Genomic DNA, 24,552 nt, shown 5'->3' on the forward strand with positions numbered 1-24,552 from the left:
TGGGCCCAATGGCCCCCTCCTGCACCTGTCGGGATTGTATTCTGTTGTAAATTTGTTAAATCCAAGGTCCAACCAGTGCTTTTGTGTTATTTACTAATCTCGAGCTCCCCAACTGAGGTGGGAATGGAGCAGGTGGGAAGTCGGGTGATATCCGAGTGCTCCAGTGAACGTTCCACGGAGATGTATTCTCAATTACTCCCCACTCTTTATACCATGGGAACCATGAAGAACGTACCCCGTCAAAGGACAAGGGAGACACTCAAACCTCCCCTCATTCAACAAGACTGATCCTCTGTCTCACCTCGTGAGGGGACTGTGGTGAAGAGGTCGTGTCACCGGGCTAGTAATCCAGAGGGCCCAGGGTAATGCTCTGGGAGACACGGATTCAAATCTCACCACGGCTGCCACTTAATTAGTTAAAATCTGGAATTGGAAAACTCGCCCCAGTAACAGTGACCATGAAACCAACATCTGTTGTCGTAAAAACCCATTTGGTTCACTAATCACAGAATCCACACAGTGCAGGAGGCGGCCATTCGGCCCATTGAGTCTGCACTGACCACAATTCCACCCAGGCCCCATTCCCATCCATTTACCCTGTTGATCTCCAGACACTAAGGGACAATTTAGCATGGCCAATTCACCTAACCCGCACATCTTTGGACACTAAGGGACAATTTAGCATGACCAATCCACCTAACCTATACATCTTTGGACACTAAGGGACAATTTAGCATGGCCAATCCACCTAACCTATACATCTTTGGACACTAAGGGGCAATTTAACATGGCCAATCCACCTGACCTGCACATCTTTGGACACTAAGGGGCAATTTAGCATGGCCAATCCACCTAACCTGCACATCTTTGGACACTAAGGGGCAATTTAGCATGGGCAATCCACCTAACCCACACATCTTTGGACAGTAAGGAGCAATTTAGCATGGCCAATCCACCTAACCTGCACATCTTTGGACACTAAGGGGCAATTTAGCATGGCCAATCCACCTAACCTGCACATCTTTGGACACTAAGGGGCAATTTAGCATGGCCAATCCACCTAACCTGCACATCTTTGGACACTAAGTGCTCTATTTTACCATTGCATTACGCCCAAAAACATGATAAAGTCGGGTGTGAGGCCATTAACGCGATCCGCATCCCCATCCCCACAGACGGCCACTTTACTGAATCCCGGGAATGGCTGCGATCTGATTCACACCGGAAACGGGCGCAACGGCGATTTAAATGTATTTGCATGCCTTTGAATTGAATTAATGAACTGCCCGCCCACCTTCATCAGCATTTCCGATCCAGAATCGTGCCGAAACGAACCTGCTGAATAAAAGTCTGAATCGGGCGCTCCAGCTGCTGAAGGTGAGTTCCGAGCTTCCAACAGCTCCCTGACTCAGATCGACAGTGGGGGTGGGGGGGTCACATCATTCTGGGGTGGAGTGGGGGGGAAGCGTCAGATGTTCCTCTGGGTGGGGAAGGGGGGCAGGGGATGCGAGTGAGGCCAGAACATTCTCGAGGGGGGGGGCATTGTGGGGCAGGCATAGGAGTGAGGCATATCATTTTCTGGGGGGCTCGCGGGGGAGGGAGGCCAGATTGTTCGCTGGGGAGATGGGAGGCAGGTAAGATGTATCTCTGGTTTGGGGGGGGGGGGGCGGTGCGGTGGGGGCAGATGGCTCTCTGGTGGGGGAGACAGGCTAAGGAGGAACACAACACCAGGTTAAACTCCAGCAGGTTTATTTGACGGTTAAAACCCACGAGCTTTCGGAACGCTGTTCCTTCGTCAGATGAGTGGGAAGTTCCGATCAGAGGGAATATAAAGGCAGAATACTGATTAGAATGCAAGATTTTACAGCTGATCGAGGTACAGACAGTGTGAATGGAGATAGCGTTAAGCACAGGTTAAAGAGATGTCTCCAGACAGGACACCAACTAAGATGTCGCAAGCCCAGGCAAGTCATTGGGGGTTACAGATAGTGTGACAGGAACCCAAGACCCTGGTTGAGGCTGTCCTCACGCGTGCGGCTCTTGGCTATCAGTCTCTGCTCAGCGACTCTGCGCTGTCGTGAAGGCCGCCTTGGAGAACGCCTACCCAATGATCAGAGGCCGAATGCCCGTGACTGCTGATGTGTTCCCCGACAGTCTTGCCTGGTGATTGTCGAGCGGTGTTCATTCATCCGTTGTCATATAGCGTCTGCACGATCTCCCCAATGTACCATGTTTCAGGACATACTTTCCTGCGGCATTATCAGGCAGACAACGTTGGCTGAGTTGCAAGGGTATGTACCGTGTACCTGCTGGATGGTGTTATCACGTGTGATGATGGTATCCATGTCGATGATCCGGCATGTCTTGCAGAGGTTGCTGTGGCAGGGTTGTGGTCACCGTTCTCCTGAAGGCTGGGGAGTTTGCTGCGGACAATGGTCTGTTTGAGGTTGTGCAGTTGTTTGAAGGCAAGAAGTGGGGATGGCCTTGACGAGATGTTTGTCTACATCAATGACATGTTGAAGACTCTGGAGATGTCATAGCTTCTCCGCTCCGGGGAAGGTCTGCTGCCACTCTGCGGGTGATCAGTTGTTGGGGTGGGGGGTTGCGATCGGTCTGTGTAGCGGGATGGGTGGATAAGAGGGACAGTGGTGTGTGTGTGTGTGTGTGTGTGTGTGTGTGTGTGTGTGGGGGGGGGGGGGGTGGTGGTGGTGCTATCGCTTGCACTTTCTGTTCCTGGATGTGCTCTCTGCGGCCCGATTGCAGCGCGAACTGCAGCGCGATTCAGACTTGTGATTTTTTTTTTAGACTGAGTGTGCATGGGGGCACCTGAAAGCAGATTCCCAATTCCCATGTGTATTACACCCAGATTCAGCACCGAGAATGAAACTGGTAAAATCGGACCCTAAGAGGCAAATTGGCATGGCCGATCCACCTCACCTGCAATATCTTTGGACACTGAGCAGCAATTTAGCATGGCCAATCCATCTAACCCACACATCTTTGGACACTGAGGGGCAATTTAGCATGGCCAATCCCCCTAACCTGCACAGTTTGGAGTGTGGGAGGAAACCGGAGCACCCAGAGGAAATTCACGCAGACGTGGGGAATAAAGTTTATTTATTAGTCACATGTAATGATTACATTAACACGGCAGTTAAGTTACTGTGAAAATCTCTTAACTGCCACACTCTGTCGCCTATTTGGGTAACACTGATGGAGAATTTAGCACGGCCAATACACCTTAACCAGCACGTCTTTCGGACTGTGGGAGGAAACCGGAGCACCCGGAGGAAACCCACACAGACACGGGGAGAACGTGCAGATTCCGCACAGAGTGACCCCAAGCCGGGAATCGAACCTGGGTCCCTGGCTCTGTGAGACAGCAGTGCTAACCCACTGTGCCCACCCATTTCGCCCCACAACCGCTTGTTGGAAAGGAAGAGAATAAAGACAGATGCGTTATCAACTTTTTAATCAAACCTCCATGAACAGGTCGAAAAAGGCATTTCTAATCCAGATTGCACAATTTTCAGAATAGACACACAAAAATACATTTCCAATTATAAAGCTTTTGGTGCTAGCTCTCAATGACACTTAATCCCAAGCCTTCCCCATGTTCAACATGGGGACGTAACAAATGTTAAAATGCGTTTCCATCAGCCTGGAGACCACTGCCTTATAAAGGTTTAAAATCGCCATCTACTGAATTGACATGGATTCACGACAGGCTACCAATGCTGCAGTGGCTTCTGACTAATTTAACCCAAGGCATGCAGTCAAAGCAATAAACTCTTGAATGATTGGCCTCAGCTTGTGTTTCGGGCTGCAAGCTTTGGCTGTGAAATCTAAAAGTGAAATTCGAAATAAAAAATGTAGGAGGGTGCAAATGCTCAGTGCGTCAGGCAATGTATGTGGCAGGGGGAGTCAGAGAGAGAGAGAGATAAACACTGAACGTTTCCGGCTGCCACCCCTCTCGCTCACACCTCCAGACCTGCTCAGTATTTGTCAAACTCTCTGCGATTTTATCCGAGTGCTGCGTCGTCAACTGCATTGCCTTTCTCGCACAGGGCACCTGACGAGGTTCGAGTTTATTTTATCCGTGTTGTGAGTCAGCTGACATCAACGCAGTAACGAAGTCACTGTGAAAATCCACCCCCCCCTAGTCGCCACACCCCAGCGTCTGTTCGGGTAACACTGAGGGAGGATTTTGCACGGCCAATGCACCCTAAGCAGCGTGTCTTCCAGACTGCGGGAGGAAACCGGAGCACCCAGAGGAAACCCATGCAAACACAGCAGGGTGGGGATCTATAGAAATTAAAAAAACAGCAGCACTGCCCATACCTGAAGGAAGCAGATTCGTAACTAAATTTTGTCAAAGAAACCCTACGGTGCAGAAAGAGACCATTCAGCCCTTCGACTCTGCACCGACAACAATCCCACCCGGGCCCTATCCCGATACCATGTATTTACTCCACTAACAACTCCCCCCCACCCCCCTCAACATTACACATGTTTGGACACGAAGGGGTAATTTAGCATGGCCAATCCACATAACCTGCATATCTTTTTTACTTTATTAGAGGCATAAATTGGCTTACATTAACACTGCAATGAAGTTACTGTGAAAATCCCCTAGTTGCCACATTCCGGCGCCTGTTTGGGGTAACACTGAGGGAGAATTTAGCATGGCCGATGCACCCTAACCAGCACGTCTTTCAGACTGTGGGAGGAAACCCAGGCAGACACAGAGGCTGTCTGTCTTTCTCATGTTTTTAGTTGAAGATTTATCCGGACAGATCGAGTTGTGGTGACTGCGCGCTCACATCCTTGGCAGAGGGACCTGATGCGCTGAATTTCATTTTCTGAGCAGGACTTTGCACGAACATCCCTTCCAGCTCTGGGAATGCCAACTTCACGCTATTCCTTCATAGAGTTCTGTTCAGTGACACCCAGTACCCAGTAGAAATTAAAAACTGCAGTACAGCCCACACCCGAAAGCTAGATTCCATTAAAACATTTTGTTACAGAATCCCCAAGGTGCAGGAGGTGGCCATTCAGGCCATCGAGCCTGCACTGGCTAAATCCCACTTAGGCCCTATCTTCATAACCCCGTGCATTTACCCCACTAAGCCCTTCCTAACCTACACATCTTTGGACACTAAGGGACAATTTAGCATGGCCAATCCATCTAACCTGCACATCTTTGGACACTAAGGGACAATTTAGCATGGCCAATCCACCTAACCTGCACATCTTTGGACACTAAGGGACAACTTAGCATGGACCATCCACTCAGAGTGCACATCTTTCAAACTGTGGGAGGAAACAGGAGCACTCAGAGGAAACTCAGGCAGACACGGAGATGGGGAGAGAATGTGCAGACAGTGACTCGAGGCTGGAATCGAAACCGGGTCCCTGGCTCTGTGGGGCAGCAGTGCTAACCCACTGTGCTGCCATCAGTCACAGGTAGAATGCGAGGCAGATCATCCCACAGATCGGTGCAGGCTGGCACTCCAAAGACCAGGCTGGAAACCCAATGGTTTTTTGCAACACTGTCTTCCCATCCGTCCCCGATGTCCGAGTAAACTACAAGCTGCCCCCACCCCGGGCGCTACTCCCTGCTGGTCAGTTTGGCAAACAGCACTCGTTAAAAAGGGCAAGAGTGGAGAGCTCAACAGAAAAACGCAAATTTGGACTTCACACAAACATGAAAGAGAAAGAAATACAAATTTAAAAAAAAACTTAATTATCCGGGCCTGAACTTGGAATGAAACAAACTGGGGGATTCCGGCTGCCAACGCAGTGATAGACAATGCAGGGTATCTGGAGGGTTGGGTATTTGAAACCCAACGCATGTTCATTCGCCCTTCGCTCTCCTCCTTCACTCGTGGGTCCTGGAGCTCCTCGATTCAGGTCTGTCTGACACAGAACAAGGACTGAGCAACAGAACACCCACATCCACAGACAGTTCAAATTACTTTCAGACAGGCTCTTCGCAAAGGGTGGGATATGTGTTCAGACAGGCAACACCTGGTGCGAGGGAGGGGGGTGCGCGTGGGCACCAGGCTGGGACGGGCACACAAAGCGGGCAAGGGGGGGGGTCAGTGGGGGCGGGGGGGCACGCAAGGGGGGGTAAGGGGCAAGGACTGAGCAACAAGACACCCACAATCCACACAGCATTCAGATTACCTTCAAATAGACTCTTCGCAAAGGGCGGGACGCTTGTTCAAACAGGCAACACCTGGCTGGGGGCACGAGGGTGGGGGTGGGAGGGGGAAGGCGCACGCACGCGAGGGAGGGAGGGAAGAGGGGGAAGGGGGTGCGCGCGAGGGAAGGAGGAGGGGTGCACGCGCACGAGGGAGGGAGGAGGAGGGGAAGGGAGGAAGGTGGGGGAAGGGGCACGCGCGAGGGAGGGAGGCGGCGGAACGCTCACTGGGTGGGAGGGGGTTGCGCAGGAGGTGGGAAAGGGCCTCCCCATCAGTCTCCCCATCCACCATCACCATCTCTGCTGTTTAGGTGTATCACTTGTCTCTCTCTCTGCACCGGTGCCTACCTTCTGCGATTAAGTGTCGTGGGTGCTTCTCACGCTTCCTTGCTCTCCCTGTGTGCTGTTGGTAAAGTGGACGTTCAATTTCTGCCCATCTACTTTCTGGTGCTGTATCGCGTCCTTTGCTCTCGCAGCCTCCTCAGCCGTCCTGAAGTTAACAACTGCAAATCTACAAAGCAAACAGGCCAACTCTGTCAATACCTGACATTAGGCACCAGTGTTTCTACTCATTCTACGAGGATACTGCCTGCCGTATTTGCCCAGGTTTAATTTTAAGACGGTGTGGTGGGTTAGCGCTGCTGCCTCTCAGCACCAGGGACCCGGGTTCGATTCCTGGCTTGGGGTCACTGTCTGTGTGGAGTCTGCACCTTCTCCCCGTGTCTGCGTGGGTTTTCACCGGGTGCTCCAGTTCCTTCCCACAGTCCGAAAGGTTAGGTGGATTGGCCGTGCTAAACTGACCCTTAGTGTCAGGGGACTAGCAGAGTTAAAACATGAGGATAGGGCCTGTTTGGGATTGTGCAGGCTTGATGGGCTGAATGGCGTCCTTCTGCACTGTCGAAATTCTATGATTCTCCAGGTGTCATCAAGGTGGGTGGGGGAACGCAGCAGAATCTCCTCTGCAGAACCTCACAATATTTATTTATTAGTGTCATGAGCAGACTTACATTAACACTGCAATGAAGTTACTGTGAAAAATCTCATAGCCATCACACTCTGATGCTTGTCTGGGTCCATGCACCTAACCAGCACATCTTTTAGACTGTGGGAGGAAACCCACACAGACACATCTTTGGACCCCAAGGGGTAATTTAGCATGGCCAATCCACCTAACCTGCACATGGGAGGAAACCAGAGCACCCGGAGGAAACCTACGCAGACATGGGGGAGAATGTGTCGAGTCCACAAAGATAATGACCAAAGACAGTAACAAAGGCTGTTACTGAACCCATGTCCCTGGCGCTGAGGCAGCCGTGCTAACCACTGTGCCATCCTCAAACCCCCCCGCTCTCCACATCAGACACTCAACCCTAGATAACAAGACTCCGCTGTACTGACTGCAGCTCAGCTTTCAATACTATTCTTCCCAGGAAACTCATGTCCAAACTCTGAGGCCTGGGCAGTACAAGATGGTTACCTGGTACAAAAGAGACTCTGTGGAAAGACATTAAAACGTGCTGACTTAGGCATAGAGATTGCACAATGAACTAAGCTTTGAGCTACATCCTGTTATTGTCTAATTACTTCAGAACAGACAAAAAACCAGACCTTGAGGTCCAGATGATCAACTTAAGATAAAGCGGAACCGAAACAATAAGTTTGGTTAACGAGGTCAATCGCTGCTAGGGGGACATCATTGGCTAAATGATGTAATAACGACTAATGTCTTTACTTGCCGACTCTTTGAAATGTATAAAAGCTCAGCTGCCATTTTTAAAATCGAGAAGGTGACTGTGAGCAATGCGGAATGCCAAGCGCTTCTCCCAAAGCTTTGTACAATAAACTGCATTTTGAATCTTTAAATCTGACTCCGAGTGGTGATTTCTCATAACACTACTTGCTCAGAAGACCAAGGAAATTTGGCATGTCAGTAACTCTCACTAACTTTTACAGATGTACATCCTTTCTGGTAACATCACAGCTCCTGCTCTGCCCAAGACCGCAAGAAACACATTAGTTGATCTTTCTCTACACCTTAGCTATGACTGTAACACTACATTCTGCACTCTCTCCTTTCCTTCTCTATATATGTATGCATCTGTATAGCACGCAAGAAACAATGCTTTTCACTGTATCCCAATACATGTGACAATAATAAATCAAATCCTTCTCCCCTATGTACTCTATGAACGGTATGCTTTGTCTGCATCGTGCACAAGAAACAATACTTTTCACTGTATACCAACACACGTGAGACTAATAAACCAATTCAATAGGGACAGCTGATGACAGGGCAGGAGTACTTACCTTTTGGAGGCGATCTCTGATATTCTGGCATCCACAGCCTCCTTAAAGGAGGATTTCAATGTGTCGACTGTTGTGTTGCTTGACATGCCCCACAGAAACAAGGAGCGGGCGGCACCTGAAACCAGAGAATTTAAGCCAGTCAGAACTTCCCATTATTTTCTTTGCCTGCTGTGTTTCGGCCAAGACCTCAGCCGAAGGGCCGGGGAAGGCGGGGCGGTGATGAGTGCCGGAGGGGAGGGTCTTGGCGACTGGAGTGCCAGTGGGCGTTGAACTGGGAGTATACGGCCACTAGCCGGGACTGCATCCAACCAGACGGTCAGCACAGACCGCTGCCGTAAGCCAGGGAACTGGGGATAGCACTGGGTGTGGTTAGAGAGGGCAGGGCTAGGAGGGGTGGAAATTTCTACAGGAAAGGCCATCACCATTGGGCCCCAGAGTGCCCGGCCTGGCTCGCCCACCCTAGCCTGTGGGCCCAGCTGGCACTCTTGCCATGCACCAACCACCTTATGTCGAGTCCCCACAGAGGGGAGGCCTCCTCTTAATTTGGGACTGTGCTGAATCTAAACAGGGGCTGGAGAAGTCGGGGGGAAAAAACAGGCTAGAGATTAAAACATTAAACAAAAATGTTTTTAAAAGTCTATTTATTTATCAGTGTCACAAGTCGGCTGACATTAACACTGCAACGCAGTTGCTGTGAAAATCCCCCTAAGCTGCCACACTCCGGTGCCAGTTTGGGTACACGGAGGGAGAACTCAGCAACCCTGACCAGCACACCTTTTGGAGTGTGGGAGGAAATCGGAGCACCCGGAGGAAACCCACGCACTTACGGGTGGAGAACGTGCAGACTCCGCACAGACAGTGACCCAAGCCAGGAATTGAACCCTCGTCTCTGTGAGGCAGCAGTGCTAACCCACTGTGGACACCCTGCTTGAAATAGGTCCAATAGGCATGGGCCAAAACGCGAGCAATCGGAACTAGCTTCGTGGCTATAAGAGGGGTCGGCATAGACAAGTTGGGCCGAAGGGCCTGTTTCCATGGTGTAAAGCTCTGGGTTTTGCACCTGTACCTGACGTTGGTGAGACTACATTTGGAATATCGTGTTCAGTTCTGTTCACCTCACTATAAAGGAGAATGTGGAAGAGTGCAGAGGAGATTTACCAGGATGCTGCCTGGTTTGGAGGGTAGGTCTTATGAGGACAGGTTGAGGGAGCTGGGGCTTTTCTCTTTGGAGCAGAGGAGGATGAGAGACGACTTAATAGAGGTTTAAAAAGATGATGGAGGAGGATAGATCGAGTGTCCACTCGGAGACTATTTCCTCAGGTGGATGTAGCTGTTACTAGGGGGCATAACTCTAAGGTTCATGGTGGGAGATATAGGAGGGATGTCTGAGGTAGATTCCTCACTCACGAGTGGTTGGGATATGGAATCGACTGCCTGCTGTGATAGTGGAGTCGGACACTTTAGGAACTTTCAAGCAGTTACTGGATCGGCACATGGAGAACACCACAATGATAGGGAATGGGATAGCTTGATCTTGGGACTGGACATAGCTCGGCACAACATTTAGGGCTGAAGGGCCTGTACTGTTCCATGTAATTGAATGACTGGCCAGATTCTAGCACCGGTGGGACTGTGGGAGATTTTCCCAGCATATTACGTTATTGTTTGAGATTCCTCACTGGTGGTTTCCTACCCTCGGTACCACACCACAGTGCTGCGTTACCCAGGCTGATTCAAACTGCAGGCGCACACCATCACAGTGGAAATCAAATTATAGCAACTAGGACAGGCAACTCTGTTAGCAAGAATGGAAAAAAAACTTTGCACCAAGACAAGGCCTCGTTGAGGTCACTGGTTGCATGTTCAGGGGAGAGACTAATCTTAACCTTGTGTCAGTTTCATAAACACTAGATTCCCAGCCTTGGCCTCAGGACGAAAGAAAGAGAAGTTACCATGACAAACAAAAAAAAACAAGATATGGTGACATATTATGCGAATAGAGTCAGAGGTTTACAGTTTGGAAACAGGCCCTCCCCCTTCATAGCGAGGGGGATTGAATATAAAAGTAGGGAGGTCTTGCTGCAGCTGTATAGGGCATTGGTGAGGCCGCAGCTGGAGTACTGTGTGCAGTTTTGGTCGCCGCACTTATGCAAGGATATTTTGGCCTTGGGGGGAGTGCAGAGGAGGTTCACTAGGCTGATACCGGAGTTGAGGGGGTTGAGCTACGAGGAGAGGCTGAATAAACTAGGCTTGTACTTGTTAGAGTTTAGAAGAATGAGGGGAGATCTCATTGAGACATACAAGATGATGAATGGGATGGATAGGATAGAGGTGGAGAGACTCTTCCCGCTCAGGAAGGACAGCAGGCCTAGGGGGCACAGCCTCAAGATAAAGGGGGGGCGGTTTAGAACGGAGTTGAGGAGGAACTTCTTCACTCAAAGGGTGGTGAATCTCTGGAATTCTCTGCCCGTTGAGGTGGTGGAGGCTGCCTTGCTAAATATTTTTAAGACGCGGGTTGATGGGTTTTTGAAAAGCGAGGGGATTAAGGGTTATGGGGAGAGGGCAGGAATATGGAACTGAGCCACGACAGATCAGCCATGATCTTACTGAATGGCAGGGCAGGCTCGAAGGGCTAGGTGGCCTACTCCTGCTCGTATTTCTTATGTTCTTATGTTTTCTGAAGCCACAAAGCGAGTTCCAATTGCCCGCATTTGGCCCATATCCCTCTGTACCCATCTTACCCATGTAACTATCTTAAAAGACAAAATTGTACCCACTCTGCTACTTTGGCAGTTCATTCCAGATACCACCCTCAGGTGTGAGAAAACTGTCCCTCTGGACCCTTTTGTATCTCTCCCCTCTCGCCCGAAACCTATGCCCTCTTGTTTTAGGCTCCCTAACCTTTGGGAGAAGCTATCTAACTGATCTATGCCCCTCATTATTTTATAGACCTCTATAAGATCACCCGTCAGCCTTCTCGCTCCAAGGGAAAAAAGTTCCCAGTCTATCCAGCCTCTCCTTATAACTCAAACCATCAAGTCCCGGTAGCATCCGAGTAAATCTTGCTTAATGAAGGAGATGGTTTTCTATTGGATAAAAAAGGGCAAAAAAAAGCTATGCTACGATTGGTGGACTGTGTAGGCAAATGAAGGATTAGAAAGTTGCTCATTTCTCGCTAGCTATATTTAACGATAACTGTTAATTGTCTGTACGAATCAACAGAACACCAAGCTGCGCATCGTGCTGAACGTATGCTCTCCTTGCCAGCAAGTAATAAAGCTCGGAAGTTTTGAGTACTCTCAGAGCCGAGTTTCCATTGTACCCAAGTCCGCATTGATGGGCCCCAGCCACCAGTACGTACCAGGTTCGCCCGATTTGGATTCTGGCTTCACGTTCTTCTCCACCATCGAAGTCACTGGAGAGACCTGCCCTGGGAAACCCTTCTCCTGGAATTCCTTCAGCGCTTCCCTGGCTTCGATGGCCGTCCTGTATCGCACGTAAGCAACCCTGGGGGAAAAATGAGAAATTAAAGTCATGAGACGCAGCAAGGGAGTTTGCCATCGAGAAATCTACTCTCTTTCCCTTCGAGTCTCCTGCAGCGCGAGTTGGCGTACACCACAAAACAACTGAGGGCCAGTCAGTCAAACTGCCTCTGAGTTTAATCGATCTCCTTTTGCCCCAATCCCCTGCCACCTTTGCTTTTAATTCTTTCATGGGACGTTGTTATCAGAAGAGCCTTTGTTGCCCATCTCCCAATGCCCTTAGTGGCTAGGTCACTCGTGCCATTCCAGACAGGCAGCTAAGAGTCAACCAGGACGGCACGGTAGCACAGTGGGTTAGCACCGCTGCTTCACAGCTCCAGGGTCCTGGGTTCGATTCCTGGCTCGGGCCACTGTCTGTGTGGAGTTTGCACATTCTCCTCGTGTCTGCGTGGGTTTCCTCCAGATGCTCCGGTTTCCTCCCACAGTCCAAAGATGTACGGGTTAGGTGGATTGGCTATGCTAAGAAATTGCCCTTGAGTGTCCAGGGATGCGTAGGTTAGAGGGATTAGTGGGTATACTATGTAGGGTAGGGCGAGGGTAGGATTGTGTTTGGTGCAGACTCGATGGCCCGAAGGGTCTCTTTCTGCGCTAGCCACATTGGCCGTGGCTTTGAAGTCACATGTAGGCCAGGCCGGGTAAGGATGGCAGATTTCCTTCCCTAAAAAGGACATTAGTCAACCTGCTTTTACTTACTCAAGTTGGGGCAAATTGTAGAACAAAAGAGATCTAGGGGTAAAGGTTCTTATCTCCTTGAAAGTGGAGTCACAGATGGACAGAGGTGGCATTCGGCATGCTTGATCAGAACATTGAATACAGGAGTTGGGATGTCTTGTTGAAGTTGTACAAGACATCCTAAGGCCACACTTGGAATACAGTGCACAGTTCTGGCCACCCTATTATAGAAAGGATATTAATAAACTAGAAAGAGTGCAGAAAAGATTTACTAGGATGCTACTGGGACTTGATGGATTGAGTTCTAAGGAGAGGCTGGATAGACTGGCACTTTTTCCTCTGGAGTGTGGGACGCTGAGGGGTGATCTTATAGAGGTCTATAAAATAATGAGGGCACGGATCAGCTAGGTAGTCAATATCTTTTCCCAAAGGTCAGGGAGTCTAAAACTAGAGGGCATAGGTGATAGGTGAGAGAGGTGTCTGGAACAAGCTGCCAGAGATAGTAGAAGAGGCACGTACAATTTTGTCTTTTAAAAAGCATTACACAGGTAAATTGGGCCAAAAGCAGGCAATTGGGACTAGCTTAGAGGTTAAAAAAGGGGGTGGCATGGACAAGTTGGGCCGAAGGGCCTGTTTCCAAGCTGTAAACCTCTGTGACCAGTCAATGGTCACCTTTACTGAGACTAACTTTGTATTCCAGATTTTATTTTTTTTAATCAAATTTAAATTCTGCCATGGTGGGATTCAAACCCATGTTCCCAGGTCTTGGGCCTCTGGATTACCAGTCCAATGATGGTACCACCTTCCCCCCTCATACACCCAATTGGCTGAAGATTTGCTTCCCTTGCCCAGACAGGTAGCGCGTTCCAGATATCAACTCGCCCCGAGTGCAAAATAAGTTCCCTCACGTCACTTGTAGGGGTCAGAGCAAACTCTGCTGCTCCCAATCCCAATCCTGGGATACCCACACCCTCGATCCAGGGATGGAGACCCAGGCCCCGATCCGGGGACAGATACCCTCGCCGCCCCCTCCCCTCCAGATCCGCGACGGATACCCTCGCCGCCCCCTCCCCTCCAGACCCGGGATGGATACCCTCACTGCACCTCCCCCCCCCACCCCGCCTGCAGATCCGGGGACAGATATCCTCGCCCCATGCTTATACAGCTCGAGAGGCCGAATGGCCTGCTTCTGTACTGGTGCAGCCCGGTGGCCACACTGTCCCTCAGCGTCTTCACAAGGACTTGGGCTCGATTCCTGGCCTTGGGTCACTGTCTATGTGGGAGACTGCACGTTCTCCCCGTGTCTGAGTGGGTTTCCTCCGGGTGCTCCGGTTTCCTCCCATAGACGTGCTGGTTAGGGTGCATAGGGTTAAATTCTCCCTCGGTGTTACCCGAACAGGCCCCAGAGTGTGGGCGACAAGGGGAATTTCACAGTAACTTCATTGCAGTGTTAACGCAAGCCTGCTTGTGACACTAATAAATAAACTTCACTTTTACTTTACTTTGATGGGATTCTATGAAAATAATGCTGTCAAAAATACACCACACGCAAGCTGGTCTATTAATGCACGTTGTTGTTGACAAGTGGACTATTTCACTCACCGTTCGGGCTGGCTATCCTGACACACGCGGATACCTTCAGCATTATTGAACACAGATCTCAGATATTTCTTGCTCAGCAGGTAAGGAAGGTTTTCCATCAAAAGGATTCTCTTTTCCTCTGGAGAAACAATATTTTATACGTTCAGTCTTTTGTGAGTACATTTTGTTCTTCAGACGAGACACACAAAATGGAGTATTCGTGAGATATTAGTACCCAGAGTCTGTAACAATGATTCTCAACTCAGGTACAGCACGGGGTTAGATACAGAGTAAAGCTCCCTCTACACTGTCCCCCCATCAAACACTCCCAGGACAGGTACAGCACGGGGTTAGATACAGAGTAAAGCTCCCTCTACACTGTCCCCCCCCATCAAACAGTCCCAGGACAGGTACAGCATGGGGTTAGATACAGAGTAAAGCTCCCTCTACACTGTCCCCCCCATCAAACACTCCCAGGACAGGTACAGCACGGGGTTAGATACAGAGTAAAGCTCCCTCTACACTGTCCCCCCCCATCAAACAGTCCCAGGACAGGTACAGCATGGGGTTAGATACAGAGTAAAGCTCCCTCTACACTGTCCCCCCATCAAACAGTCCCAGGACAGGGACAGCTGTCCCACAAGCCTAAGCAGCCACCAACAATTCTACCAACACTGCGCACTCTCTCCAGGTCTGGGAGATGTCCGGAAGTTCCTCACATGCAGTGATGAACACATGCCAACGACTCCCAGTTGACGGAGGCTACAATTAACAGCTGCAGCGGTGAGGGAAGCGTTCTGGACGAGTCAGGAATGGGCCTGCTGTTGCGGACTACACTTGTGTCCACAGACATACCCGAAGCAGCGCACACTGGCCAGCTTGCCTCACCTGGGACGAGAGCGCGTGATGACGGGCACCGAGTGCAGGCTTCAAAACATCTACTCTGATGAATCCTGTGAGAAGTTTGCTCGACTGCCTGAGGTCACCTCTCATTTCCCAAGAATGAGGGGCCCAGTCCATTTAACCTTGGCTCCTTGGACAATCCCTGCACCCCAGGGACTAACACTGGTGCTCAGAACCAGACCATGCCAACTCGCCGGGTACAAAATGTCACCGCTGGTTTGTTCTGCCAAGCATAGTTGAGCAAAGACATCTGGGTGAAATCTGGCCAAGTTTTATATTGCCCCTTAGTGTCCAAAGATGTGTAGGTTAGGTGGATTGGCCGTGATAAATTGCCCCTTAGTGTCCAAAGATGCGTAGGTTAGGTGGATTGGCCGTGATAAATTGCCCCTTAATGTCAGGGAGACTAGCAGGATAAATAACATGGGATAAGGCCTGGCTGGGATAACTGTTGGTGCAGGATTGATGGGCCGAATGGCCTCTTTCTGCCCTGGAGAGATTCTATGATTCGAACCAGGTGGACCCTTTCAAAGATGATACCAGTCAAGAGGGGCCAAATGGCACCCTTCAGTGCGGCATGATATCGCCTTTCTCTGTGCGGCTGGCAGGAGTCGGCGGAAATAATTTTTCTGCTCTTTGACATACCTGACACTTGCTTCTTTCTCTTCCTTGGACCGGCAGCTTGCTGCCCCTCCTCTGCTCCTTGCTGACTTAAAACAGCTATGGGAAAGACAACAAAGAGTTTAGTGACGACTGGCGTTAATAATACCCACAGAGGGTACAGTGACCTGGTATAGAGGTGCACTGGCACAGCCTTGGACCTTAGCCTTCTTGCTAATGGGCCACCACAGCATAGGGAGGAAGAGGCCAAGTAGAAAGACAATGTGTTTCCCAAAGGAAAAGGTTCAATCTACTTACGTTCTTTCTTCTCAACGACAGCGGGGTCAACTTGTGACCACTCCTTGACCATCTGCTCGGTCAAGCCACCTTCTGAAATAGAAACAACGTTTAAAGTTAATTTATTGGTGTCACAAGTAAGGCTTACATTAACGCTGCACTTAAGTCACTATGGAATTCCCCTGGTCGCCACACTCCAGTGCCTGTTCGGGTCAATGCACCCTAACCAGCACATCTTTAACACACAGAAAACCGGAGCACCCACAGGAAACCCATCCAGACAGGTGGGACAACGTGCAAACTTCACACAGACGGTGATCCCACACCCGGGAATCGAACACGGGTCCCTGGTGGTGCTGTGAGGCAGCAGTGCTAACCACTGTGCCACCCCAGTGACTAAATTTTCCAGTGTATCCATCAGCTGAACTCAGCCAATACAGAGACCACGAAAGACATAAGAACACAAGAAATAGGAGCATTAGACAACCATCTGGCCCCTCGAGCCAGATCTTAAGATCGTGGCTGATCTTTTCGTGGACTCAGCTCCACTTACCCTCCTGCTCACCATAACCCTTAATTTCTTTACTGTTCAAAAATCTATCTATCTATCCTTGCCTTAAAAATATTCAATGAGGTAGCCTCAACTGTTCACTGGGCAGGAAATTCCACAGATTCACAACTCGGTGTCAAACACTCCCAGGACAGGTACAGCACGGGGTTAGATACAGAGTAAAGCTCCCTCTACACTGTCCCCCCATCAAACACTCCCAGGACAGGTACAGCACGGGGTTAGATACAGAGTAAAGCTCCCCCTACACTGTCCCCATCAAACACTCCCAGGACAGGTACAGCACGGGGTTAGATACAGAGTAAAGCTCCCTCTACACAGTGTCCCCATCAAACACTCCCAGGACATGTACAGCACGGGGTTAGATACAGAGTAAAGCTCCCTCTACACTGTCCCCATCAAACACTCCCAGGAAAGATACAGCACGGGGTTAGATACAGAGTAAAGCTCCCTCTACACTGTCCCCATCAAACACTCCCAGGAAAGATACAGCACGGGGTTAGATACAGAGTAAAGCTCCCTCTACACTGTCCCCCATCAAACACTCCCAGGACAGGTTCAGCACGGGGTTAGATACAGAGTAAAGCTCCCCCTACACTGTCCCCATCAAACACTCCCAGGACAGGTACAGCACGGGGTTAGATACAGAGTAAAGCTCCCCCTACACTGTCCCCATCAAACACTCCCAGGACAGGTACAGCACGGGGTTAGATACAGAGTAAAGCTCCTTCTACACTGTCCCCACATCAAACAACTCAGTCCTAAATCTGCTCCCCCTTGTTTTGAGGTCATGCTCCCTGGTTTTGGTTTCACTTGATACACTGCAGGAAAGGATGTCCTGAGGCACGGTACACTGGGGAGACCATGCGGACACTACGACAATGGGTGAATGAACACCACTCAACAATCACCAGGCAGCAGTGTTCCCTTCCTGTCGGGGAACACTTCAGCGGTCATGGGCATTCGGCCTCTGATCTCCGGGTAAGTGTTCTCCAAGGCGGCCTTCATGACACACGACAACTCAGAGCTGCTGAGCAGAGACTGACAGCCGAGGTCCACACAGGTCTCAACCGGGATCATAGAACACTACAGCACAAACAGGCCCTTCAGCCCACTGTTGCACCGATCATATCCATACCTACCAGGCCTATCTATAATTCTCAATCCCATTAAATCCCACGTACTCATCCAGAAGTCTCTTCAAAGACTCCAACGAGTTCGCCTCTACCACCATCGACGGCAGCTGATTCCACACACCCACCACCCTGAGTGAAAAACTTACCCCTGACATCTCCTCTGTACCTACTCCCAGCACCCTAAACCTGTGTCCTCTCGTAGCGACCATTTCAGCCCTGGGAAAGAGCCCCTGAGAATCAACCCTATCTATACCTCTCGACATCTTATAAACCTCACTCAGGTCATCTCTCATCCTTGGTCTCTTCAGGGGGAAAAGACCTAGCTCCCTCAACCTATCCTCATAAGGCATGCCACCCAAACCAGGCAACATCCTTGTAGATCTCCTCTGCACCCTTTCAATAGATTCCACATCCTTCCTGTAATGAGGCGACCAGAACTGCGCACAGTACTCCAAGTGGGATCTGACAAGGGTTTTATAAAGTTGCAGCATTATCTCCCGACTCCTAAACTCAATCCCTCGATTAACGAAGGCTAGTACACCATATGCCTTCTTGACCACATTCTCCACCTGTGAGGCCGATTTAAGAGTCCTATGGACCAGTACCCCAAGGTCCTTCTGATCCTCTACACAGCTAAGAGTCTTACCCTTGATATTATACTCCTTCATCCCACTGGACTTGCCAAAATGGACCACTACACATTTATCTGTGTTGAAGTCCATCTGCCACTTCCCCACCCAGTCTTGCATCCTATCTATGTCTCCCTCAACTTCTGACATCCCCCCAGACTATCCACAACACCACCAACCTTTGTGTCGTCAGCAAACTTACTAACCCATCCCCCCACTTCCTCATCCAGGTCATTTATGAAAATGACAAACAGCAAGGGTCCTAGAACAGATCCCTGGGGCACTCCACTGGTGACTGACCTCCATGCAGAAAAAGACCCATCCACCCTGCCTTCTGCAGGCAAGCCAGTTCTGGATCCACCTAAGCCTAGCTGTGCAAATCCAGTAGATTCAAGGACAGTTATCATCACCTGCAAATTTTAATTGGTATGGGGAGTCGACTCCCTTATTTATATCCAGTCCCATTATCAGCATGGGAAACTGTTAACCATGAGCGAAGCCCTGATTCACTTGCAGCTGCCTGACTCAAGCTGATAAGGAGAACTACTCTCCCTATCCTTCTTTATCTCAAAAGAATTTGGTCTATTACTGTCCGATTCCCATCATGCTGAGCAGTTAAATCGCCCGTTGGCCATGGTTGACGAGAAGAATACAGTTTAATTTCATACTACAACAGTGGTTAGCACTGCTGACTCACGGCGTCTCGGGTCACTTTCTGTGTGGGGTTCGCACTTTTTCTCCCCGCGTTTGTGTGGGTTTCCTCCGGATGCTCTGGTTTCCTCCCAAAGTCCGAACGCATGCTGGTTAGGGTGTACTGGCCGTGCTAAATTGAACATGCCACACTACCAGAAGGACGTGGAGGCTTTGGAAAGGGTACCAAAAAAAGATTTACCAGGGTGTTGCCTGGTATGGAGGGCATTAGCTATGGAGGAGAGGTTGGAAAAACTTGGTTTGTTCTCACTGGAGCGACAGAGGTTGAGGGGAGACCTGATAGAAGTCTACAAGATTATGAGGGGCATGGACAGAATGAATAGTTAAAAGCTTTTTCCCAGGTGCAAGAGGCGATTACCAGGGGGCACAGGTTAAACACAGTAGTGGGTGCCTGGAACTTGCTACTGGGGGAAGTAGCGGAAGCAGATACAGTAGTGACTTTTAAGGGGTATCTTGACAAATACATGAATAGGATGGGAATAGAGGGACACGTTCTCCCGAAGGGTAGGGGGGTTTTCGTTCAGTCGGGCAGTTCGGTCAGTGCAGGCTTAGAAGGCCAAAGGGCCTGTTTGAGTGCTGTAATTTTCTTTGTTCTTAAGTTGCACCTAGTGTCGGGGGATTGGCGGGGTAAATATGTACGGTTACAGAAATAGGGCCTGGGTGGGATTGTGGTCGGTGCATATACCAGGCTTTATATATAAAACAAGGATTCACCATGTGCCTAACGCTATATTGCAAAGATATCGCCCGTAAAATCACAAGTTTAACCAAGTATCATAGAATCTTTATAGTGCAGAAGTTCCTCATTCGGACCATTGAGTCTGCACTGACCATAATCCCACCCAGGCCCCATTCTTGTAACCCTGCTAATCCGCTGACACTAAGATCAATTTAGCACAGCCAATCGACCTGGGGTGGCACTGGTAGCACACTGCCTCACAGTGCCAGGGACCCGGCTTGGGTCACTGTCTGTGTGGAGTTTGCACATTCTCCCCATGTCTGAGTGGGTTTCCTCCCACACTCCAAAGATGTGCAGGTTAGGTGGACTGGCCATAAAATAGAATTCCTACAGTACCGAAGGAGGCCATTCGGCCCATCATAACTGCACCGATAACAATCCAACCAAGGCCCTATTCCCCTAACTGGATTTACTCTGCTAATCCCCCTGACACTATGGGGCAATTCAGCACGGCCAATCCACCTAACCTGCACATCTTTGGAACGTGGTAAGCACCCAGAGGAAACCCACACAGACACAGGGAGAACGTGTAAACAGTTAACCAAGGCTGGAATCGAACCTCGGTCTCTAGCGCTGTAAGGCAGCGTGCTAATCACTGTGCCACTCTAATATGTCCAATAATATGCAGATTATTCACAAGTCTTAATAACGTTTTGCCGTTGAGTCACTCTGTGTCCCTTCGGGCCAGGCACAGTGCTCGACTGGAATCTCAGTGGCTCTCAGACTCCCTTTTCAAAGGAGTAATGGACCTTAGTGACAGGACCCAGGCCCCAAACAAAATCCAAGCCTTAAATACAAGTTTCTTACCCATCTTCCACTGCTGTTGTTTCTTCTTCTTCCTTCTCCTCCTCTTCTTCTGGGATGGAGACATGCCGGAAGTGACTAATCAGGAAGAGAAAGAGTGTAAAGGTTGTCAGATCTGCCCTCCCAACAAGCATTACCTATTCCTGACCTATTTCACTGCAACTGCCCAGCACCATGTTTCTTTAAAGCTCATCGCGTTTCTGGCCCCCCTTCCACTCTGAAGACGACTCAGGCGATACTGAAATGTTAACTCTGTTTCTCCCTCCACAGATGCTCAGACAAATCAGAAATCTCTACAGTGCAGAAGGCGGCCATTTGGCCCATCGGGTCTGCACCGACCACAATCTCACCTACTCTCTATCCCCATAACCACATGCGTTTATCCAAGCTAGTCCCCCTGACACGAAGGGGCAATTTAGCATGGCCAATCCACCTAACCAGCATATCTTTGAACTGTGGGAGGAAACTGGAGCAGCTAAAGGAAACCCATGCAGACACAGGGAGAATGTGCAAACTCCACACAGACAGTGACCCAAGCTGGGAATTGTGCATGGGTCGCTGGCACTGTGAGGGAACAGTGCTAACCACTGTGCCACCCCATGTTGCCAGACCTGCTGAGTTTTTCCAGCGCCGTGGGTCTTCACTACAGATTTCCAGCCCCTGCAGGTTTGTTGCTTTGACTTCAGGGTTCACTCAGAGTGGTGTAACTGGGCAGTCTCCGCACACACAGCTGACCGTCACTGGGTGAGTCTGATTAACGTGAACAGAGCTGTACAAGAGGAGTCTGGGACCCCTCCCCCCACTGGCTGCCAACCTCTTTGTCCACTGATCAGATATGGGTGAAGGACGAAGGAAAGTTTTATTTTGTTTACTTACGTGTCTCTGCAGTTTTCTCCTTCTGCTCACCCTCTTCATTTTTCTCACTGGCCACTGAGGAAGAAAGAATGAGTTTTGTGACAATTCTGCAGGGTAAGGAGTATTCCGGGTCCATTTTCCCATTGCACCTTGGTGGCACAGTGGCAACAAGGTGTCAGCACTGCTGCCTCACATTGCCATGGACGTGGGTTAGATGCCTGGCTTGGATTACTGTCAGTGTGGAGTCTGCACATTCTCCCAGTGTCTCCGGGTGCTCCAGTTTTCTCCCACAGTCCGAAAAATGTGCGGGTTAGGCGGATTGGCCATGCTAAATTGCCCCTTAGTATCCAAAGATGTGTGGGTTAGTGGATTGGCCATGCTAAATTGCCCCTTAGTGTCAAGGGATTAGCAAGGTAAGTATGTGGGGTTATGGGGTATGGCCTGGATGGGATAGTGGTTGGTGCAGACTCGATGGGCCAAATAGCCTCCTTCTGCACTGGAGGGATTCTACAATTCTAACCTACACACAACACTAAGGGGCAATTTAGCATGGCCAATCTACCTAACCTGCACATCTTTGGGCACTCAGGGGAGGTGATGACCTCGTGGTATTATAGCAAGACTATTCATCCAGAAACTCAGCTAACATTCTGGGGGACCCAGGTTCGAATCCTGCCATGCCAGATGGGGGAAATTTGAATTCAATAAGAAATATTGAAAATTAAGAATCCACTGATGACCATGAAATCATTCGCGATTGCTGGGAAAACCCATGCCCTTTTGGGAAGGAAATCTGCCGTCCTTAAAGTCTTGTCTACATGCGACTCCAGAGCCACAGCATTGTGGCTGACACTGAACGGCCCTCAGGCAACTAGGGATGGGCAATAAATACTGGCCAACCAGCGATGTCCATGCCCCGCGAATAAATATGAAAAAACTAAGGGTCAATTTAGCACGGTCAATCCACGTAACCTGCGCTTCTTTAGACTGTGGGAGGAAACTGGAGCACCCGGAGGAAAGCCATGCAGACACGGGAGAAGAACGTGCAGACTCTGCACAGACAGCGACCCGAGTCAGGAATTGAACCCGGGTCCCTGTGAAGCAAGGTGCTAATCACTGTGCCACCAGGCTGCCCACAAACTCCCCCCCACCCACCAGCAGCCTCTTTCTCATTGCTGCCCACTTCTCTACATCCATCAAGAGTTCATCCTGTTTCCTTTGGGTCTATTAACCCAATGATGCAAAACAAAGCTCCAAGCAGACCCAATGGGCTGAATGGTGCACTTTCTGCTAAAAGTTTATTTAACAGTGTCACAAGTTGGCTTACATTAACTACGCAATGAAGTTACTGTGAAAATCCCCTAGTTGCCACACTCCGGCGCCTGTTCAGGTTACACTGAGGGAGAATTTAGCACGGCCAATGCAACCTAACGTCTTTTGGACTGTGGGAGGAAACCCGAGCACAGTCTATGATTCCAATTCCTCTCACAGGAGATGTCCTCAGTGGCACTGACAGAGCCTCGGGGCTTTTCTCGGCTAGGGAACGCAGCACACTGCTCAAAGTCAGAGTCATAGAAACTTACAGCATGGAAACAGGCCCTTGGGCGCAATTTGTCCATACTACCTTTCTTTAAACCGCTAAGCTAATCCCAATTGCCCGCATTTGGTGGCCCATATCCCTCTATATCCATCTTACCCACGTAACTATCTAAATGCTTTTTAAAAACACAAAATTGTACCCATCTCTACTACTGCCTCTGGCAGCTCATTCCAGACACTCACCACCCTGTGTGAAAAAAAATTGCCCCACTGGACACTTCAGTATCTCTTCCCTTAAACCTCTGCCCTCTAGTTTTAAACTCCCCTACCTTTGGGAAAAGATATTGACTATCTAGCTGATCTGTGCCCCTCATTATTTTATACACCTCTGACAAGATCACCCCTCAGCCTTCTACGCTCCAGAGAAAAAAGTCCCATCTATCCAGCCTCTCCTGAAAATGAAGAGGCAACCCCGAGTTGTAAGAATTTTTACTAAGAAGTCTCACAACACCAGGTTCAAGTCCAACAGGTCTATTTGGAAGCACAAGCTTTTGGAGCGTTGCTCCTTCATCAGGTGAGCAAGTGGGGCAGTGGGTTCATCATTCACCTATTGAAGGGGCAGCACTCCGAAAGCTCACGATTCCAAATAGACCTGTTGGACTTTAACCTGGTGTTGTGAGACTTCTTATTGTGCCCACCCCAGTCCAATGCCGGCACCTCCACTCGGTGAAAATTTTTTATTCACGTACGTTCTTCCCACTTCCGTTTCTTGGGCTGCTGAAGCGAGGGTTTAGCAAATTCCTTCTTCTCTCCCTTCTCCACTTTCTCACTCAAAGCAGCTTCTGTGGAAGAAACAAAAAGAACTGCGTTATCAGTGGGATCCAGCTAACCCCCCATTCACCCCCCCCCCTTTCAATCTATCCAAATCTTCATTTTGTTTGTTAAAAAGGAAAAAGGAGTTTAAAACATTACGTCTGTCACCGATAGAAAAACTCCTCCCTGGGCTGGGCTGGGCTGGGCTAAGGAGACAGAATGATCAAATTCACTTTGTTGAGTTGTATGTTGTGCAGGTTAGGTGGATTGGCCATGATAAATTGCTCCATAGTGTCAGAGGCACCATCTAGGATAAACCAGTTGGGTTACAGGGATATGGCCTGGGTGGGACTGCGGTCGACGCAGACTCGATGGCCATTTGGCCTCCTTCTGCACTGGAGCGATTGTATGATTCTTCCCAGCGGGTGACTCACTTGCATTGTGATCAGAGGTGGGAGCTAATTGTCATCTCCCCTCCTCCCTTGCTGTGCTGTACATTTCCATGGTTCAATCCGAGTTGGGCTACTGTCCTGATCTGTACGGCTCAGTCCCGCTTACAACCGATCCTCAGAGAGCTGGAACCAGACTGCAATATGGCCTCCTTGCTTCCCAGCATGCAATAGGTCAGACAGAAGAGGGCAAGAAAAGCACTTG

The 24,552-nt window shown here is 49.7% G+C and overlaps 1 protein-coding gene across 1 annotated transcript in view; it reads right to left on the reverse strand.

The window, feature by feature from the left end:
* Nucleotides 1-3,457: 3,457 nt before the first annotated feature.
* LOC145337103 (uncharacterized) overlaps nt 3,458-24,552 on the reverse strand; it is a 70,319-nt gene continuing 49,224 nt past the window's right edge. Inside the window, exons 22-31 of the mRNA XM_080181858.1 lie at nt 23,835-23,927; nt 21,568-21,621; nt 20,695-20,769; nt 16,126-16,197; nt 15,853-15,927; nt 14,329-14,446; nt 11,874-12,019; nt 8,513-8,627; nt 6,554-6,716; nt 3,458-5,919 (exon numbers count right to left, since the gene is read on the reverse strand). Of these exons, the coding sequence (XP_080037984.1) occupies nt 6,563-6,716; nt 8,513-8,627; nt 11,874-12,019; nt 14,329-14,446; nt 15,853-15,927; nt 16,126-16,197; nt 20,695-20,769; nt 21,568-21,621; nt 23,835-23,927 (902 nt within the window). The 3' untranslated portion in view covers nt 3,458-5,919; nt 6,554-6,562. The remainder of the gene's footprint in view (nt 5,920-6,553; nt 6,717-8,512; nt 8,628-11,873; nt 12,020-14,328; nt 14,447-15,852; nt 15,928-16,125; nt 16,198-20,694; nt 20,770-21,567; nt 21,622-23,834; nt 23,928-24,552) is intronic.

Source organism: Carcharhinus amblyrhynchos, unplaced genomic scaffold (assembly GCF_965287045.1).
Source record: "Carcharhinus amblyrhynchos unplaced genomic scaffold, sCarAmb.v2.hapA scaffold_43, whole genome shotgun sequence".
NCBI lineage: Eukaryota > Metazoa > Chordata > Chondrichthyes > Carcharhiniformes > Carcharhinidae > Carcharhinus > Carcharhinus amblyrhynchos.